Source organism: Plectropomus leopardus, chromosome 18, assembly GCF_008729295.1.
Source record: "Plectropomus leopardus isolate mb chromosome 18, YSFRI_Pleo_2.0, whole genome shotgun sequence".
Taxonomy (NCBI): domain Eukaryota; kingdom Metazoa; phylum Chordata; class Actinopteri; order Perciformes; family Serranidae; genus Plectropomus; species Plectropomus leopardus.
In genome coordinates, this window is record NC_056480.1 from 5,425,372 (window position 1) to 5,444,663 (window position 19,292).

Genomic DNA, 19,292 nt, shown 5'->3' on the forward strand with positions numbered 1-19,292 from the left:
TAAAAATACAAATTGTAAACATCACCCACAGTGGCCATTTTTCTGTTGAAATTGTACATTTTTGACCGTTTAAGTACATTTATCTGACAATACTTAAGTACTAAGTAGGCTTTTAAATGCAGTGTGATTTTTTTAAAGCTAATCATCCACACTGTAAGTTTATGTGACTGTTAATGAGAGAGGAGAGCAGGAGGTTCATGTAAGGCAACATTTACACTACAGCGGGCTCTCACCCCGAGGCAGGCCGGCTTATGTAACCGTGCCGCACAGTGCGCCCGTGACCTCCCGCTGATGCCTCAACAAAACCATATGAGCAGTTTAAAAACAGGCAGACAGATTAGTTTGTAGACAGTTTTTTTTTCTTCTCCAAAACGTGAGCCATGGAGGGAATCTGACCATGTTCCTAATTTGTAAATCGTCTAAGCGGCATGACTGTCGTTCTAATCCCGCAGCCTGAGGGCCGTGAATCATTTGGAGCAGAGTGGAGTCTGTTAACGGGTAGTGATAGTGACCCTTTTAGTGACAGATGATTACTGTTTAAATCGTGTTACTTTTTTTTTTGTAATTGAACATCTTTTTCTGATACAACACTCCCAACCTGTCGAGCTACTTTCTTTTACAATCACTCTTGATTATGACACTTTTTCCCTGTACGTCTGTTACAGATATTCCGTCGAGGGCTTTTTGGACAAAAACAAGGACCTGCTTTTCCAAGATTTCAAGCGTCTCATGTACAACAGGTGCCAAACATCAGTAACTGGGTTAAGTGTATAAATGAGTTTCTTGCACATCACTCAGCTAGCCCAGTTAACAACATCCTCTCTTCACTCTTTGCCCCCTTTTCTTGCTCCCTTCTCGCTCTCATAGTGCCAACCCAGTCCTGAAGGAGATGTGGCCAGATGGTCAGCTGAGCATCACAGAGGTCACCAAGCGACCTCTGACCGCCGCTACCCTCTTCAAGAACTCCATCGTGGCCTTGGTGGACAAACTTAGCTGCAAGGTTGGTGGTTTCAGCTTAAGATTGACTTCCTGATCCCTTCCAGTTTACCCCTGGAGGAAGCTGTGGTTTTTAGACCGATTGGAGATACCCAATTCTGACAAATGATGAAGTAAGCCAAGCAACAGCAGTAACGTCAGTACCGATGCTGTGAAGTTGAAAGAAAGTTTTCAGACCGGCCAGATAACTCCATAATGGATAGAAAGTTGGTAATGTCTTAATTTTGTGCCTTTTCTGACTTATTATGTTAACTTAAATACAAAACATTTCCTTACTATGCACGTAATAAATATCTAATATCTTAATTTACCAGCAACATTTTTTTCTGCCTTTGTTCTGCCTCAAGAAAATGTACTTTGTTTTGATTCTTACAGTCCAAAGTTATCAGGAATTTTCTTTATCTTTTTTAAAATCTGAAAATCAATAACGTTTGAGCTCATCGTTACTGCTGTCGAGTTCTGTGGGTCCCATAACGTAGCATTGCATCTCGAGTACAGTAACGTCATTTAAATTCAGTCACTAGTCCGCAAACGTTGATTGTCCAATTAAGTTTTTGAAAATAGTTGAATTGCCAGCCAACAGGTGTTATACCAAGCAAAGAGGAAATCTGTTGCTTGCAAGAATAGCTGAACGTACATTTTACCAAAGCAAAAGATAGGAGGAAGTGAAATGCAATTTATGTTGCAAAATAATCTTTTGCAAAGGGGGAACACAACCTCCATGACCAAGCACATCAACATTATGCATCAAATTAAAGTTTGGTGCCTTTGACTGTCTAGATCTTGTCCCCAGTTTACGCTGCTGCTATCATCAGGAAGATGCTCGGCACCAGTTTGCTTTGCTGGTCCCTGTAAAGCCTGCATGAGTCACAGGCTATTCTGAGGCTGCCAGTGTGTCTGTGCCATGTCTCTTCTGGGAGGACGGCTCCTCACCATGCATAACAAAATGTGGAGCTGGAGGCACAACGCAGCCATACAGCAGGAACGTATACACATAGCAATGTGCTCTTTTTGGTGTCGGGGAGTAACAGGTTTTGCAGGTCGCTTCACCTCATCCTGTGTTGTTGTGTGTGGAGTTGATCGGGTGGTGAGGGGGAGGTGGTGTTGGACCACAAAATGTTCTGCTCACCTCTCCTGGCCTCATCTCACTGACTGAAGTCTGACATTTCCTGCTGTTATTTTGGGACGGCCTGCTGTCAAGCTGTTGTAGCATCTCGTCTCGGTGTGGCTGAGGTAAAATGAAAGGAAACTCCCCTGGCAACCTTCAGGTCACGTTGGGAGAGCGGATGTTTTCTTCAGCTTCCGAACAGAAGCACCTGTGCCCAGTCTGCCCACTTCATCTGCTCTCAGCCTCCATTAACAGACTCCTTTCTTAAATCCCTGCCCAAACTGGGTTGAAACTGAGGGCACACATGCACATGCATCATTGATATGATGGACGACAGTGTCTGGGAGCAGAAAGTGTTCACTTTGTTCCGCCTTGTTCATCTTTCATGGACAGAGTTAGAGAGTGGAAACACAGCAGCCTCTGTTCTGTGACAGGATATCACGTCCCTCAGAGATCCTTGTCAAGGTGCAGGCGTCAAGCTGTGGCTCCACACCGGACACTTTATCGTCTTCAAAGTTGAAATGTGCAGTTAAATGTGCTGTTAATAAGTAGATGTGCTGGATGTGTTATGAGGCTCAGCTGTTCACTGTAGCGTCTGTTGAGATATTCTGCAAGTCTGATTAAGGTCAGTGAACTCAGATTGCCAGTTTTGCAGCTTGGCAGGGGCTTTGTGATAGTTTACAAGCTGAGTGTAGTTTATTTACTCGCACAGTGATGAGCACAGCAGTTATGAAAACAATCATAAAAACATGCAAAAATCAAAAGACAAACGCAAGTTCCTGCAGGTGATAAAACAAGAGTGTTGTGAAAAATATTGCGCCAGTCATACAAACACTGAATCTGTCCACGTGTTGGAAACATGCAACACTGTACCATCTTTTTGTTGTGTTTCATTGCATCTTTACCTTAACCCTTTGAAACCAGAGCAAGTTGGTTTGAGTTGTTTCAAAAACATGGGAAGAAGGCAATGAGCAACTTAACAAAACATAGCCCAATAAATAGCATCTAATTAGTAAAATGGTACAACAAAATACCTGAAAATGAGCAAAAAAGAAAGTAAAAAACAACTGATACACAAGCCAGTTGCAGTCATGTGATGATTTGATACTTCACTGATTCCTGTTGGGAAGTCAAGTAAAATATTTTAAAGTAAAAAAAATGATCTTGTTATCTTGTCCTGCAGCAACAAAACGAAAATAAAGTCAGCTGTGGAGTAACCTACATCTCTCTTGTCTTTCAGGAGCCGTACTATGTGCGATGCGTAAAGCCTAACGAGATGAAGTCTCCGGTGTTGTTTGACGACGCTCGCTGCCAGCACCAGGTGGCCTACCTCGGCCTGTTGGAGAACGTGATGGTGCGCAGAGCGGGCTTTGCATACAGGCAGCATTACGCACGTGTCCTGCAGCGGTAAGAGAACATGATGCTCGATGAAGCAAGAATTCTTCAGTGTTTCGGTTCATCTTTTGGGAAACTTCTCTTTGAGGAAGTAGAGAAAAAGTTGTGTCTGTTGTATAAATTCAGCAGCTCAGTGGAGCACCAGAGGGGTAAAATGTACCAAACTATCCAGTACTCGTTACTCTTACGATAAAATTTAACTTGAAAATACTAACATGGAAGTTATCATAATATCATACTAAGTTTAAGTTTCCAAGTTACATTTACCAGTGGACAACAATGCTTTATGCTGTGTTTTAAAATAAAGAAAATAGAATAAACCAATTATTTCTGAAAAAGTACTCCAAGGATTTCAGATAGTGATGTCACGCTGGCTTCAAGTCTCCTATATGGTGCAGGGTGCCAAAACACTAGATCCTGCAGATCCCATCATGCAGTTTAATATTTTATTTTCTTAGAGACTCTCTGTCTGTTAAATGCCTATATCTTTAATAATAATCTCCATACACCCAGTTTATGATGTAGGCTTTGTGTCTCAATGAGACTTGACAAAGCTTCTCCAGTGTGAGTGAGTGCCCCACAGACTAAAGATATAGAGGATGAAAAATGGCCTAAATACCAATAAATATATAAACAGATAATAGAATCAACAAATGCTGGAATAAATCCAGCTATAAACATAAATAAACAAATGCATTTATGAATAAGTCCATGCAAGTGGACATAATGTGAAAGTCATGTGCCCTGTAAAATCTATCTAGCTATTTATTCCCTAGTTTTTAAATACATTATTTATTTTCAGATTTGTTATTGATGTATTTATTTATACATTATTTGTTTATTTATTGATAATCATTTTTCGTCCTCCATATAACATATTTACAGGTCAATTAAAAAGCTACCTAATTACAATAACACTCTCACTTCTGTACATACAGCCAGAGATACTGAGCAGCACATCATTGTTGTCCTGTTTTCCTCTTTCTCCTCCTGAATGTTCTGCAGGTATAAAATGACATGTGAGTACACCTGGCCGAACCACCTGATGGCCTCGGACAGAGAGGCAGTGGAGGCCATCATCACCCAGCACGGTTTCCAGGACGATGTGGCGTACGGACACACCAAACTGTTTGTCCGTTCGCCGCGGTCTCTCTACACTCTGGAGCAGGAGAGAGCCGCCCTCATCCCCATTCTGGTGCTTTTCCTGCAGAAGGTTGGCCATATTAGTTTTAGTGTTACTTTATTATTTGCTCTGTGTCGTCATCATCGTCACTTTTAGTATTCATCCACAACCTCAACAGAATGTGAAATATCAGATCTCTGCGGCTGTTTTTAGAGACGTGCATGGACGTTGATGAGGATGTATTGATCTGACAGTCCAATTAATTGACAAAGAGCCCTAATTAAATGTCACGCACAGCTCCGATCATTTGATCACCGTTAATCACGCACAACGTTATCTTCTCCAGTTTCAAACCTCTGGGTTTCAAAGAGACTGCAGTTTGCCTCAGCCTCATGAATATGTGGCTCCTGGTTATGTTTGACTGGAATTCATCTGCCAGCTTGAATCCTAATTTCCTGTAACAATAATTGGGATAATTAATGAGATCCAGAGCACAGTTACATTACAGTCAATTACTGCGCTCCCTCAATGAAACACTCCTCTTCTTTCTCTTTTCCCTGACCTACTTTGATGACTCTGCAGAGAAGTGTGGTTCTCTAACTGGAGCACAAGTTCAGCTCACTGGGACTCTCGTTTCTCCTCTCTTGCTTTCTTTTTTTAACACATCGCCCTTTTTTCAATAAACTCCCAGGTGTGGCGCGGGGCTTTGGCTCGTATGAGATGCCGGCGGATGCGGGCCATCTACACCATCATGGGCTGCTATAAGCGCTACAAGGTGAAAGCGCACTTCTGGGAGGTGGAGAGGAGGTTTTCAAATGTGCGAAACATGGCTGACTATGGAAAAAGTGTGGAGTGGCCGACCCCGCCCGCAGCTCTGTCCCAGTTTCACAACATTACCCTGATGCTGCATCGAAGGTCAGATCCCACAAACATCAAGACACTCGTTCATCATAGAAATGACAATATTAATGTTAAATATTCAGCCTGATTTATGGCAGGGCGCTCAACACTTGATGAGTGTCAGTCAACAGAAATAAAAGAGACGCGCAGCCTTTTCAATTTATGCTTTGGCGAAACATTTCAGTTGTCTCCAAGGTAACCAGCTGTTATCCTTTAGCCATTTTGTTTAGTAACATTATATCATCCCAGAAATATACTGTATATATCATTATGTTAGTTTTGTTTCTGTATTTGTGCTATGTTGTATCCTTTTGCATTTTGCAAATGCAATATGCAATATAAAGAGATGGGCAGTGCGTCCATTGAACCAAACGAGAGCTACAGGGTGAATACGTTTTGGTCCAACAAATGTGGGACATTGACAAAGTGAGGCACTTAGATATTTTTGGATGTCTGCCAACTGTTTTGATATTCTGGTCAACCAGATCAACCCGATTGCTCACATTGGGAAACAAAACTCCAGTAGACGTATCAGTCAGAAAATGGTCCATCACAATATGGCCTGCAAAAGTATAGCAAACCTCTTTTAAATTTTGGTTTAAGTACATATCAAATAAAAAACATACAAAATGTTAAAATTGGAGACAGATTTTGTTACATTTGAACACATCCAGGCTTCCTTCCTCTGCAGGCTGTCACTTCACATTGAACACACAGATATTAGAGTGATAACTATTTTCTCATCTAGCTCTAAAACAATGATTTGCATTGAGAACAGCAACATATTTTTGTTTAAATATATTCTGCACAATTGCAGGATAATTTGAATGCGTCTCTGTGTGATTGTGTGAGCTTTGGAACAACAAGGATGTTTTTTGGCACTGCATATAAATTTTATTTTTATCCCTGACAGTCCTAATCTTGAAGCCGTCCCTCCTACTGTATTGTTTTCCGTTGCACCTTTTGATGTATTATTCCACCCACGTGACACGCTGTCTTGTTCCCATCCCTTGTTGTCAGGTGGTGGGCGAGGCAGATTGTGAAGAACATCCCACCGTCTGACATGCTGGAGGTTCGGGCCAAAGTGGCAGCTCTGACTGCTCTGAGCGGAGAGAGGAAAGACTGGGGAGTCAGCAGAGCCTGGGAGAGGGACTACCTGTCTAATGTAAGAACTACTCATGAATGAACCACAAAGAAAGATCAATGATCTACCTCACAACATGTTAAAACAGCCCATAAAGTCCTTGATTATTCTCGATATTCAATGCACAAAAAATAAAATAAAAAACAAATCCAAAACATCAGTTAGGTAGGGTTGTGGAAATAAATCTTTTCTAAGATGCATTGCAATGTATCGCATTATTGACATGATAATCGTGATCGTATTGAATTGTGAGATCAGCAAATCAGCCCCATAGTCAGGTAGAGATGGCAGATATATCGTTGTTCAAGTGTTGCCAAATTGCACGGGACTGATATTATCACATAGCCTCTGCGAAATATGAAGGGTAATTTGCGGTGAAAGTTTTTTTTTTTTTTTTTAAACTTTATTTTTTCCTTTTGCGGTGCAAGTTTTACTTCACAGATTACAGACATGGCAGATTAAAATCACAGACGACCTCTGCAATTAATACAAATGACTTTGAAATACTAGCATGTGCAAATAAGGCATAAGGAGAGGCAATGCATCAGATTTGATAGAGCACTCAGGTTAGGCTTTAAAATCCAGGTTACAACAACCGCAACAAATGTAAATAAAAAAAGATCTGGTGCTTTTGATTGTATCCTATGATTGTCTTCAATGAATGGAATCCAATCAGACGTCATCATGCAACCTAAAACAGGGATGGAGGTTAAAGTCTCCATGATATACAACCACATGTTGTCAGGTGACCACAGTTTCATACTGAAGTCATTTAAAGACACCCAAAAAAGTTCAGTGTGCTGAAAAGACCGTGGGATATGAGCAAACTTTGGAGAAAAAAGCTAACAAGTGAATTTAGAATATTCAGGTTAATCATCACAAAAGTAAGTCTTACATCACATTATGTTTTTTACAGTAACTTGTGCTTGTTTTCAAAATTAAACATTTCTTATTCTTGTTCATTTTGCCACATCAACTGCATTTCTGTCCTGCTCTTATTAAATGCAGCACACAAACATACCCTTAACTACATGGTGTTTTTAAAACTATTTATGATGTAAACCAGCTTTTTACTTTTGAAACACATCCAGTTTCATTTCTAATTGCTATGGTAAATTTGTTTCACTTTGATGATAGAGCAAAAATAGAAAAATAATAAATCCACTGTGCAGGCCGAACACTAGAAGTTTTTAGTCCCGTGGACTCTGCTGTAGCATCAACAGAAGTTTTGTGATTTCTTCCTTGTTTTTCTCTTTGCTAAGTGTGAAAATCTAGGGGATTTTTTTCACTTGAATGTATCAGTACACAAGACTTGAATAAGCAGCAGTGTGTTGGACCACAGAATGTGCTGTTGTGAATGTATATCGTGCATGTGACGACGAGCCTCACAGTGTGACTAAAGGAGGATGGTGCCTGTGAACACAGCCCTTCTTTAATGAATCCCACAGTCGGCTCATTTAACAGCTAATCTCAGCTTGTTTGGTGGCTGCAGGCTTGAAAGACGCCTTCAGGGAGCGTGAGCATGACTGAGTCACTCCCCTCGTTAGTTTGTTAGACGGCCCGTGACTCGCTGCCCTCCTTCGGGGCTCCAGCTTCACGAGATTGTTGTTAATGCCACAAAGACCTATAGAGAAGTGCATGAAATCCGGTATGCGGTCGGGCTGAATCATGACTTTTATGCGACTGCTTTAGCTCAAGTGTTTGAGCACAAAAGGCGAAAAAAGGGAAGGTTTAACATTTTAGTGTATGTAATGTCCTCCCAAAAACCCTCCGCAAGATCACAAGATTCATTCATCTCAGAAATCAAAGTAGGGATGTTGCTTTTGTGTGAGTTCATCAGGACAAGAGGAGATGGAAAAACATGAATAGCCAACACATGCAACTTGCTTATTATAGCCATATTACATCAACCTTCCCCCCATAAATAATCATCATCTGCATTTTTTCAGATTCTTTGTATGATCGGAAATGAATACATCCAGATAAAATTTGGAAAGACTTGAGGAGCTTTATGATTAGATTATTTTATTACAGTCATGTGTTCGGGGAGCCATCAGAGAAGAACTCTACTGAGAGCGCTCTGTGGTCTGAGGTGTTGGATGAAGTCGAGTCGAGTTTGTCCACACCAAACTGGAAAATAACTTCTTTATGCAGCTGGCTTTGTGTACAGACCAAGCATCATATTAAATTTGGACACTGAAGCACAATTAAATATTATTGTATGCCTGTAGCTTTGATAGCCCTTTCATCAAACGTGCTGACTTGGCTTGATTCGGTTTGACTTGGTGCATCAGCCCAGCGCAGCAGGGATTTGCATCTCCGTACGGCAGGGCTACCTGCTTAAAAATGTGTCTTTAACTAATGATGTACTTTTGCTTGTGAACCATTGGGACATGTTTCTGTCTGCTCTGATGTGGCATTGTGGTCAACAACTTTCAGCCCATTTCCTCCAGCTTTTACTGGAGAGGAGCACAACAGAAAGATGCTCCTCTACTTTTTTTTTGCAAATATAGGAAATAGAATTTTTGAAGTTGAGTAACATTCAAGAAAACATTCCAGTGTACGGATGTACGGATATGAAAAAAACAACAGCATCATAATGCAATATGAGACCGTTTATTTATGTTATGTACAAAAGTTATGAGCACCTGTTTCATTTTAGCTCTGTGTGAGAGTCTCTTGCATTATGCGGTCATCTTTGGCAAAGGGTGTTTCACTACCCTGCTCAGAAGAAGGACAGACAGCGATGACATGGATGAGAGTCGGGGACAGAAAAAACCTGATCGAAATAAAGTTTGGCTTGGCGAGGCCGAAAGTGCCAGTGGAAACGTCTTATAGGATTTCCCACAATTTTCCCACTGGCGCTAAGGACATAGGACAAGGCATGTCCTCCTACTTTTAGCCACATGCTTCTGTTTATCCACTATGAATACATCTTTAAAAATGTTCCCACTGATTTTTTGGGGGGGATTTTGCTGAATATACATTTAGCAAATGCAAAACACTTCTTTGTACCATAGCAGTGAAGACATCATTGTGACGGCTCTATAGGAGGGAGCCGGTGACTCGTTTTTAGATTAGCAGCCCCCAACTTTATTTCTCATCCGGCAGTTTAGCCCCAGTGTCGGCCGCCCTGCTCCCTCTGTAACGGCACGTCAAACACCGTGTCTGGTAACAGCAGCCCGAGGCCACAAGCTTTTGATCTGCTGCTTATGGAATGAAAGCGATGAAAAAGGCTTGAAAGAGGCTGAGAGAGGTCACCAAGAGTTTTATTCGACTACCGATGTGACACATTCCTATTCCACTGTACCGTAGCTGGTGGCTTCCTGTAAATGACATGGGGTTTTTCATTTCTGCAGGCGCGAGACTGCCCGCAGACCAGCTCCAGCTTCATTCGTGCTTGCAAGGAGCTGAGGAACAAGGACGAGTACAGTCAAGTCCTCTTCTCCGGCCTTTGTCGGAAGGTACAGTACGCGGGAAAAGAACTCGCTGAAATGAAAATGTCTGTTTTGTACACGGAGTTTCTTTCTCTTGTTGCTTCCTTGTAGCTTTGGGATGTTTTTCTCACTTACTGTGTTCTCCTTACCACCCCCTCACAATCTTTTTTGTCGGCTTGTCTTTCAAGGTTTCACGTTCCAGCCGTGAATACAACCCTCTCAGAGAAGAAAATAAAGAAATGAGATAAAAAATAATCAGAGGATTAATCATGAAAGGAACTGAACTATGAATTCACTCCTACAATTTTCTTAATCTTTAAGATTTTACTTAGCTCGCCTGTTGTGACTCAACTAAATGTTGTCAGCGGAGGCCCTTCTTATAACGTCACCCCATGATGAACTTGCTGTTATCATCTCCCCTTGGATAATAATGGCCATATTTTCCTTATCAGGGATTATAGAGAGGGCTTCCACTAAATTCTTGGTGCAGCTTTAGCCAAAGTACTTTTGAAGATATGCAGGCTTTGATAAAGTGAAATAAAACAACCTCCAACGCTGACAAACCCACCAGAGCTTTTGTCTTTTTATCTGAATTTGCTTTTTTTGTTTTGTTTTGTGTGCTTGGCGAGGAAAACCTCTTTTTGAATTGAAAGTACCGATAAGCTAAATGATCCTTCAAGTGGCAAAAAAGGATTTTAACAGAAAATCTACAAATGTGATGGAGCTTTACTTTATCCTTTTCTTCCTCTTCTGTCTCTTTTTCTGTCCCCTTCTCTCTCAGGTGAATAGATTCAACAAAAGCACAGACCGAGCCGTGCTCATCACAGACAAGAGCGTCTACAAATTAGAGCCAAAGAAACAGTACAAGGTTTTGAAGAGGCTTCCCTTAGACACTGTAAGTACCCACATGGGAGCATATGAACACACACATTCATGCACAGAAGCACAACCTTAATCTAAAGCTACAGAGCTCCAGAGTCCTCCAAATACTATTAAAACACATAAACTGTACAACCCATACTGTTGAATTAATGTGACATGTTCCTCCATCACTAAGAGCACGGCCTGTGCAGTTTATTCCTCTCAACATTAATTCTTCAATTAGCAAAGCAGTATAAGCATGGAGTCACATTCCTGAGCATTAGTGCTGCACGGGTTGACCCTGCCGTGGTTCGAACAGCTCGGGTAAGCTTGTTAGAGCTTGTATCGCATGTTTCAGGTGGGCTGGTCATTTGTAATTTATTTTTTTAAGCAAGGACTATGTACATTAATCCACATTCAAACAGATGTAAATGCACCCGAATGTGTGTTGGGGAGCTGGTTTTCATCAGTACACCCTTGTCTGATGTTATTAGGTATCCTGAAATAGTCATTTAAAAAATACAATATGAAGATAAAGTATGTACAAAGACAAACAACATTAAGATAAAAGGGCACACAATGATACAAAATGACATACAACGTAGCCATTACCAGAAACTTTCAAACTTTCAGCTCCAGTTTGCAGGCTGGGTTCAGGTGAATGATTGAAGGTGAAGTATATGTTTTTGGGTTGATTCGGGCAGATAGGCTCTCATAAAGGGCGGGGTCGGTGCAAGTTTCAAAAAAAACTTTTACCTGCACTTCACTACCGAGCTTGGGCAGTGATGTCTTCACAAATTGAAAGTTCATTCATGCTGATTGTAATAGAGGACCAGATACCCAGATGCACTGGTATGGTACTGTCTTTTGTTTTTAGTAGTTTTAGTTTTAGTAGTTTGTTTTTCTTTTGACAAAAGCAGATGCATAACTTGTGTGTGGAACAGCGGGATAAATATCATACATATATGTTGTGGCTGTGTAAGTTTCTTCAGGATTTTCCTGATAAAAGTTGACTGATTGGGATCTGGAATATTTAGCTTATAGAGCTCGATCCAATACTTTGTTTTATGTCAGCTGTCACACAGGTGTTTCACATTCATGCTGAGCAATGTGGAGTGCAGTCTTTGTTACCCACTAGGCTGTCTATCTTTCTTCTCTGCTCACTGCAAAGTGAAACAAACACCCCGTGAGCAAAAAGCCAACACAGTTTATTTGTTAATTAAGGGTAAACTGCCCCAAGAGATGTGCAGATGACAAAAATAAACACTCAACAGAATACAGATCAATCAGGTTACTGAGACACAGGCTGCAGCAGCAAATACTGAAGGGACAGAGACATTCCCACATTGAGGCCAAGAGGGGAGGGGTTTTCTTTTTATAGTTTATTTTGTAAAATACATAAATGAGTAATAATAAAAGGCCAATAAAAAAAACATCAAAGAACAGCTTGGATGCAGGTGTTTAAAAAAACTTTAAGAAGCTTTCTTACTGTGAACTCCGCAGCTGTATTATCTAGGACAACAAAAGTATCAGATTGGGACTTGATATCAGCAGATACTCATTATTAAATGACTCGGATCAAGACTGGGGTCAAAAAATGAAGTAAAAGTAAAGTAAAGATGAAAATTGTCCGTGTTGTCCTTACTAATCGCACTCATTTTGAAGGAATACTTCCATAAAGTTGGGGTACTTGCAAAAACAGATTAAAAAATAGTCAGAATTGAATGATCAGAAGTTAGATATCTCTACCTTTGGTTTTAAATAGGTCAACTCCTGAAAAACACTGGATCTCACATTTCCTTCATAGCATCTTTCTGTGGTTGCGGTTTCTTTCCTGTCTGATAAATAACCACATCTTTCCACTTCATGAACTTTCCCAGGAGACCAAGAACCTTTTGAGAAACTCAGGAACTAAACCTGTGCTTTGACCAGAGAAACAAGATACTAAATTTAGTTCCTGTGAGATAGTTCAAGGTAGTAAAGGGTCCCTGCTCCAGTGAAGGTAGTACTTTCCAGTTGTTCAGGTGCTTTAAAGGGTATCTTTGGTATATTTCCACCTATTTCCCGATGTTTTTGTGTCTAAATGGCTAATTGGGAAGCAGTTTTTGAAATTGGTCAGATTGTTATTCTAAGTTGTTTACAGTTTATACAAAGGATCCCAAAAGAGATAGAGCTTGTTGTTAAAGAGTAAAATCCCTTTTTAACTAGAAACAGCCCTGAAATTGTTATCACACAACCCTCCAGACTCTGTTTAAATAAACAATACCACGGTAAAAACAATTACTAACAATATGTAAAAATGCTGGTTCCATACAGGCTAAAATTAGTTTATTCAGATGGAATCTGGTGGGTTCGCTAATGCAGATTTTTGAGGCTGTTGCTGTTTAAACAAAAAGGACCTTACTCTTGAAAAGAAGGTTTACAACTGTAGAGATCTGTTCAATAATGTTGTCAGACACTAAGAATAACAATCCGAGACTGTCCGTGACAATAACAAGCAATTTTAGTGGATGTAAAGAGAAAGTGCATAATTGCCCCGAGTGGTTACATTGTAGCCTATTTTGCTGTCGCCGCCTGCAGTCTTATCATTCAATACGGGATCAGTTTAAAAAACTGTTGTTCTCATTAGTCACTTAGACACAAAAATATGGGAAAACAGGACCCAAGTTACCCTCAAGGGTGGGTTTGCAGGGTTAAAATTGATAGTTTGGTCAAACTTAGACCTCCAGCAACTCACAAAACAAGAAAGTGCTCTTGTACTGATGTAGGAAGAAGGATTGAGCATTTCTTAATGTAAAAACAGTGACCTTGCATTCTTCTCATTCTTGTGAAAGAAATATCTCAGGAACACATTGAGAAAAATTCTTGAAATCTGACAAAAACGTCCACTTGGAAGAATGAACTGGTTAGAATCTGGTGGTCAAAGGTCACGGTCACGGTCACGTTGACCTCCTGAAACATGTTTTTGGCCATAACCCAAAAGCCTTGGGTGCTCACCTTAGTGTGGTGGCTGCAACAGAAATAAACCTGCTAATGTTTTGAACATCCATCGCCATTTCTTCTTTGAATGATATCGCGAGAGGAGAAGTCGCATAAAATCGGGAGAGAATAACATCACTATTTACGACAATATTTATTGCTAAAGTTTTGCATAAGAGAAAGACAGAGCCGGGGTCAAGAGAGCTAGAGAGTGATAGAAAGAGCTTACACTTCATTTGCTGAGTCATGCAGCAGTTAAAAAACATAAAACAACAGAATCAGTCTTAGTTGTGTGGTCAGTTGTGAAAATTGCAATTTACCAGTAGCCGCCATTTTTTAATCATCAGTCATCGATCTAATTTGTCCAATCAGTACGGTTATTCAGATGCAGTGGTAGCACTACCAGGAATGCGTGTAAGGAACATCTAGTTCTTGTTTAGTGCCTCTGGTTCCAGAGTTCCTGGAACTTGGTTGATAAGAGCGACATGCCTCCAATTTGTAACATAGACTTTCTGTTAACGATGTGTAAAATTGGCCGAGTGTCTCTTAAACCAAATCTAATTCTAACCTTTTTTCTAAGATACACTGTTAAAGAATGAACCTGAGACTGAAACATAAACAAGGGCACAGACACACACTGTACAGCACCAAGTAGCAGCTCCAATTCCTCACAGCTAGCAGGAATGTGGGTCAGACCTCTTGTACTTTATCCCAGCTGTCCTTTATTTCTTACTCTGTCCACTCAATTGTGCACTTCCTCTATTCACTCCCCGAACACATCTTCCATCATGTATGACCTGGGTCAGTGCCATCCATCAGTAAGAGAGAGAACACCGTCTCCTTTTGACCCAAAGGGGCTTATGACCTGTTTCTGATTGGGTGTGTTGATCAGACAGTGTGTGTGTGTGTGTGTTTATGTTAGGCGTTGTGAGGCCGTGGTTGTGCTGTGACATCGTGTATATGTTCAGCTTTAGGTTTTCTGCCGTCTGGGGCGGACCTGGCTCATTTCCCAGCTCGATCTGAGAAACTGGATCAGGGATCTCTGAGGGCCGTCAGCTCTGAAGGACAGGAAGTTAAAAGTGAAGAGAGGAGATGACAGCTTTATTGAATCTTGATGCTCCTTGAAATAGCTTTCAGATCAGGATTTTTTTTTCAGGGTTTGATGTATTTCTGAACAGGAAGTTGGAAAGGGACCTATAGATAGCAGGGACCTGATTTAAACGGACAGTTAAGCTCATAATAAAAATGCATGTTTTTTTTCCTCTTAACTGTTGTGCTGGTTATCAGTCTAGATAGTTTTGGTGTGAGTTGTCGAATGTTGGAGATTTCGGCCGTGGAGATGTCTGCATTCTCTCCAGTGTAATTGAACTCGGTGGCGCTCAGCTTGTGGTGCTCAAAACGCAAAAAAAAAAAAAAATGCGGATGCAGATTGATAAATAGCACTAAGAAGAAAAATCGACTTGGGGTGAACTGCCCATTTATGAGTTTAGTAGTAGCTTGACAAAAAGTAGAAAGCATGGCGCATAAACACTTAACAGTACCACTGAAACTTTGTCGGTTGAAAATACAAGATGTCGGGAACAGATTTTCTCAGCTCAAGAATTATTGAATTACCTAAAACTAACTCTTTGAGTCTGTCTGTAGCAGTTTCTAACTGATTTGCTTTGAAATGAGAAACTTTAAAAAATATACAAAAAATAAGTATTGTTTCCTACATAGGAAATAATGTGTTATATGGTGTGGCAGCATTATCAAAAACAGAAAACTGATATTTGTTATGGTGGGGGGGGGTTAAGACTTAACGTGAACACACAGCTCGTACTATACATCATGAAATATTCATGTGACATTGAAGACTTTATGACATTTAGATTTCATTTTCTGTCATTTTTGTCATATGAAAACATTTAGAATATGACATTTTGGTGTCAGATTCACTTCTTGGTATTTTAATATAATTTCCCTGTCAGTTGGTTGTGCCAAAAAAGACTGAGATGGATCATATGAAACGTTTCAGGTGAGGAGGGTTCAACTGGAGGTTTTAAGTTAAACAGTAATCAGATGGTACAGATCTGTACAGTGTAATTTCAATGAATTTATGTGACGACCAATAACACAATGAGTCAGCACAGCTGGAAGTCTAGCAGTGGTTATAGAGAGCGAGACAGAGAGATCAAGTGCGCAACATGCCAGAGGGTTAAAAACCATCATTATGCAGCAGCGGAGCAGCTAAAGATAGCTGATGCCATTAAGCTCTGCTGCTCAGAGTGAACGATATGAGTCTTATCCAGGTCAGAAACAGAGAATAGAGAAGAAGCAGTGCAGCTCCGTCCTCACACTATGTCACCAGACTCTTCGGTATAAAGTCAGTAAGTTTGACCTTCGATACTGAAGGCTCAAAGGTCACTCAGGCCACAAACTGATATAACATTATGACCAAACAGCAGCAACTCTGTGACATGTCCTGATTCTAATAATTGATTAATTCCATGCAGGAAGGAGTTATTTCATACTCGACTGGTTCCTCAAGAAAAAATGCTACAATTTTTCCCATAGACAATGTTATGTGACTCACAGTTGGAGCACACAGAAGTTGAACAACTGCATCAAAAATAAAAGTAATTTTTTGCTAAGTGTAAAGCACCAGCCCGTGTATATAAAGTGAGAAACTAACTGCGACTCCAGGATTTCGTTCAGTGATGAATGTGAAGTTACAGAGGTTAAAATCATGTGTGCCACTAATGGTGGGCAGAGGGTAAAATTACTGCGCTGTTGAAAAGTATAATTTGCTGCTTAAATTAGGCAGGATTCCATTACAGATGGAAAAATGTCGAACACAACTGCCAGATGAATGTGTTTCCATTCGGTGATGTTCTGCGACTTCTCCTCTCACGATAACAGTCCAAAAAGCATGGTGATGAATGTTCAAAACATCAGCAGATTTATTTCTATTGTAGTCATCACACTAGCCGATATTATTCCCAATCGAAGGCGACATAGGCATGTTATGCACGTGCAAGCCTCTTACATGTGGGAGCGGCCACGTATGAGGGATTTCTGGGAGGTGATAGTCCAAGATTTCACAGAGGAATTGTGGATCTTCAGGATGATCCGCTCAACTTTTGAAGAGTTATGCGATGCAGTAACACCTCTTGTAGCGCCTGCTGCCCTTTTAGAAAATTAGCTTCTTTTGTTGATTTCTTAATCAAACAAACCAAACAATCAATTAAAAAGAAAAAAGTTGACTCGATAATGAAAATAATCATTGTAGCTCCTTTATATTGATGTACAATTATATATAAAGCCCTGTATGACATGAATGGCATGAAATGTCAGAATTATTAGAGAATTCCTCATGCTTCCACAGCTTTACCAAGAAATAATGCTTTAAATCACCTTAAAAAAAAACATTAAATGGCTGAACACTGTAGGGACAGGTTGTACCAGAGTCTGGCCTTGACACACTGTCGTCCCCGCTGGATTAACCTGTGTGTGCTGGGGGCCGTAAGAGGCTTAATCCACTCTGTCTCTCATTCCAGTCTCTGAAATCTGTGACACACCTCACTTTCTCTCTCTGTTTCCTGTTTTCCCAGTCAGAGCTAGAATTTAACAAAGTACATAAAGTTAAATACTGTACTAAGATGCAATTTTGAGGTACTTTACTTGAGTATTTCCATTTTATACAAATTTTATACTTGTACTTATCATACTTGGGGGCAACTATTGTACCTTTTACCCCATTACAGTTATTTGACAGCATAGATACTTTGCAGACTCATTTTTATTAACACAATATAAATTATTATATGACAGATGAAGATACCCAACACTCTATAAAATAATGGAAAAAAGCTTCACATTTAGCATCTGCAACAGTGAAGTGATTAACTCATTAATGTATTTGTAAATTTAATCCGATAACATACATTATTCTAAAATGGTTCATTTTGCATAATGCATACTTTTACTTTTGGTACTTAAAGTGTATTTTGATTTTTTTACTTTTGTGCATTTACTAAAGTAAAATCTTGAATGCAGGACCTTTACTTGTAATAGAGTATTTTTAGTAGTATTGCTACTTTAACCCCTGTACGATATATGAATATGTCTCTACTCGCTGGTTGCAGTAAATCTGTACATTATTCCAACTGGGTCACACCATATGACTCTCCCTTTGCTGCACCTCCATAACACGTGCACCGCGGGCAGATTTTCTCTGACCCTACACACTGAGCAGAAATAATCCTCTGTCTTAATTCAGGGGGTGATTTTTGATCCAGGATATACTGTACTGTACTGTATTAAATTCACAGGTATTATACATTTACGTGATAGTCCCCTACATTGTTAAACAAATGAATTTTCTGTGCTCTATGTGTGACCCTGAATATCTTCTATTCAGCCAACAGTCAGGTGTCTTACTTAACTAAAAGAAGCAATGCAACTTTTAAACAGTACTTTCTTCTTTTCTGCATCCTGAGTTAAGTAAAAGTACAGAAATATGATTAGTAGAATGTACTGTATTTGTGAAACATACAAACCTTGATTATTGTATTGTTGTATATTGTTGCATAATTATTACTGATGCATTGATGTGTATTCAGAATTTCATCATTGTACTTAGAGATAATTTTAGTGACATTACAAAATGTTGGGTAGTTTATGTGCTACAAATTTTCATATTATATTAACCATTCAGCAAAGTAACTACAACTGTGAGATAAATGTGTCGTTGTGCCTACATAGAGTCGGTAAATACAAGGTAGAAGGTAGATTTATTAGTTATTTTTTAAACTATGTTTAAAAATAAAAATATGCCCTTGATCCTGCTACATATTGGAGTAAAAGGATGAGTTGATTAAAATCACCAGCTGCTGATGGCATCATACAATTTCTACAGTGCATTTTTTGAATCATAGTGTATCATTTTGTGTCCTGTTGGCTCTGAAACAAGGTCTGTCCATCCAGTAGCTTGATCTGGGATGTTAGGGGTTAAGCATGTCTCTGTGAAGATGTCTCTGATTTCCTGTTGCTGATTTAATCGCATCGTATCCTCTTTATTTTCCTGTGACTGGACATTAGCCAAAGGAAGGTTTGTTAGAGGAACAGCTCTCGGTCCAAATTGGGTCAGCCTCGCCCTGATGCCGGCTCTCCTTCCTCTCTCTTCATCCAGCACTCGTGGTTTAATTTTTCCCCTCTGGTCTGACTGACTGCATTTAATCCAAAACCACACAACATTTTCTGATGTTGATAAGTGCTTCTCTATCATAGAAAAGTCATGCTTCAGCAGAAGGGGTCATGGAGTGGAAAAATTGAAAAGTATAGCAAAAAATTTGCAAAGATTTGAGG

At 40.0% G+C, this 19,292-nt stretch overlaps 1 protein-coding gene across 1 annotated transcript in view; it reads left to right on the plus strand.

Annotated features, from left to right (window-relative positions):
* myo1g (myosin IG) overlaps window positions 1-19,292 on the plus strand; it is a 54,701-nt gene that overhangs the window by 17,373 nt on the left and 18,036 nt on the right. Inside the window, 8 exon segments of the mRNA XM_042506437.1 lie at window positions 666-740; window positions 868-1,000; window positions 3,345-3,511; window positions 4,505-4,712; window positions 5,314-5,537; window positions 6,543-6,687; window positions 10,026-10,130; window positions 10,885-10,998. Coding sequence (XP_042362371.1) covers window positions 666-740; window positions 868-1,000; window positions 3,345-3,511; window positions 4,505-4,712; window positions 5,314-5,537; window positions 6,543-6,687; window positions 10,026-10,130; window positions 10,885-10,998 — 1,171 coding nt within the window.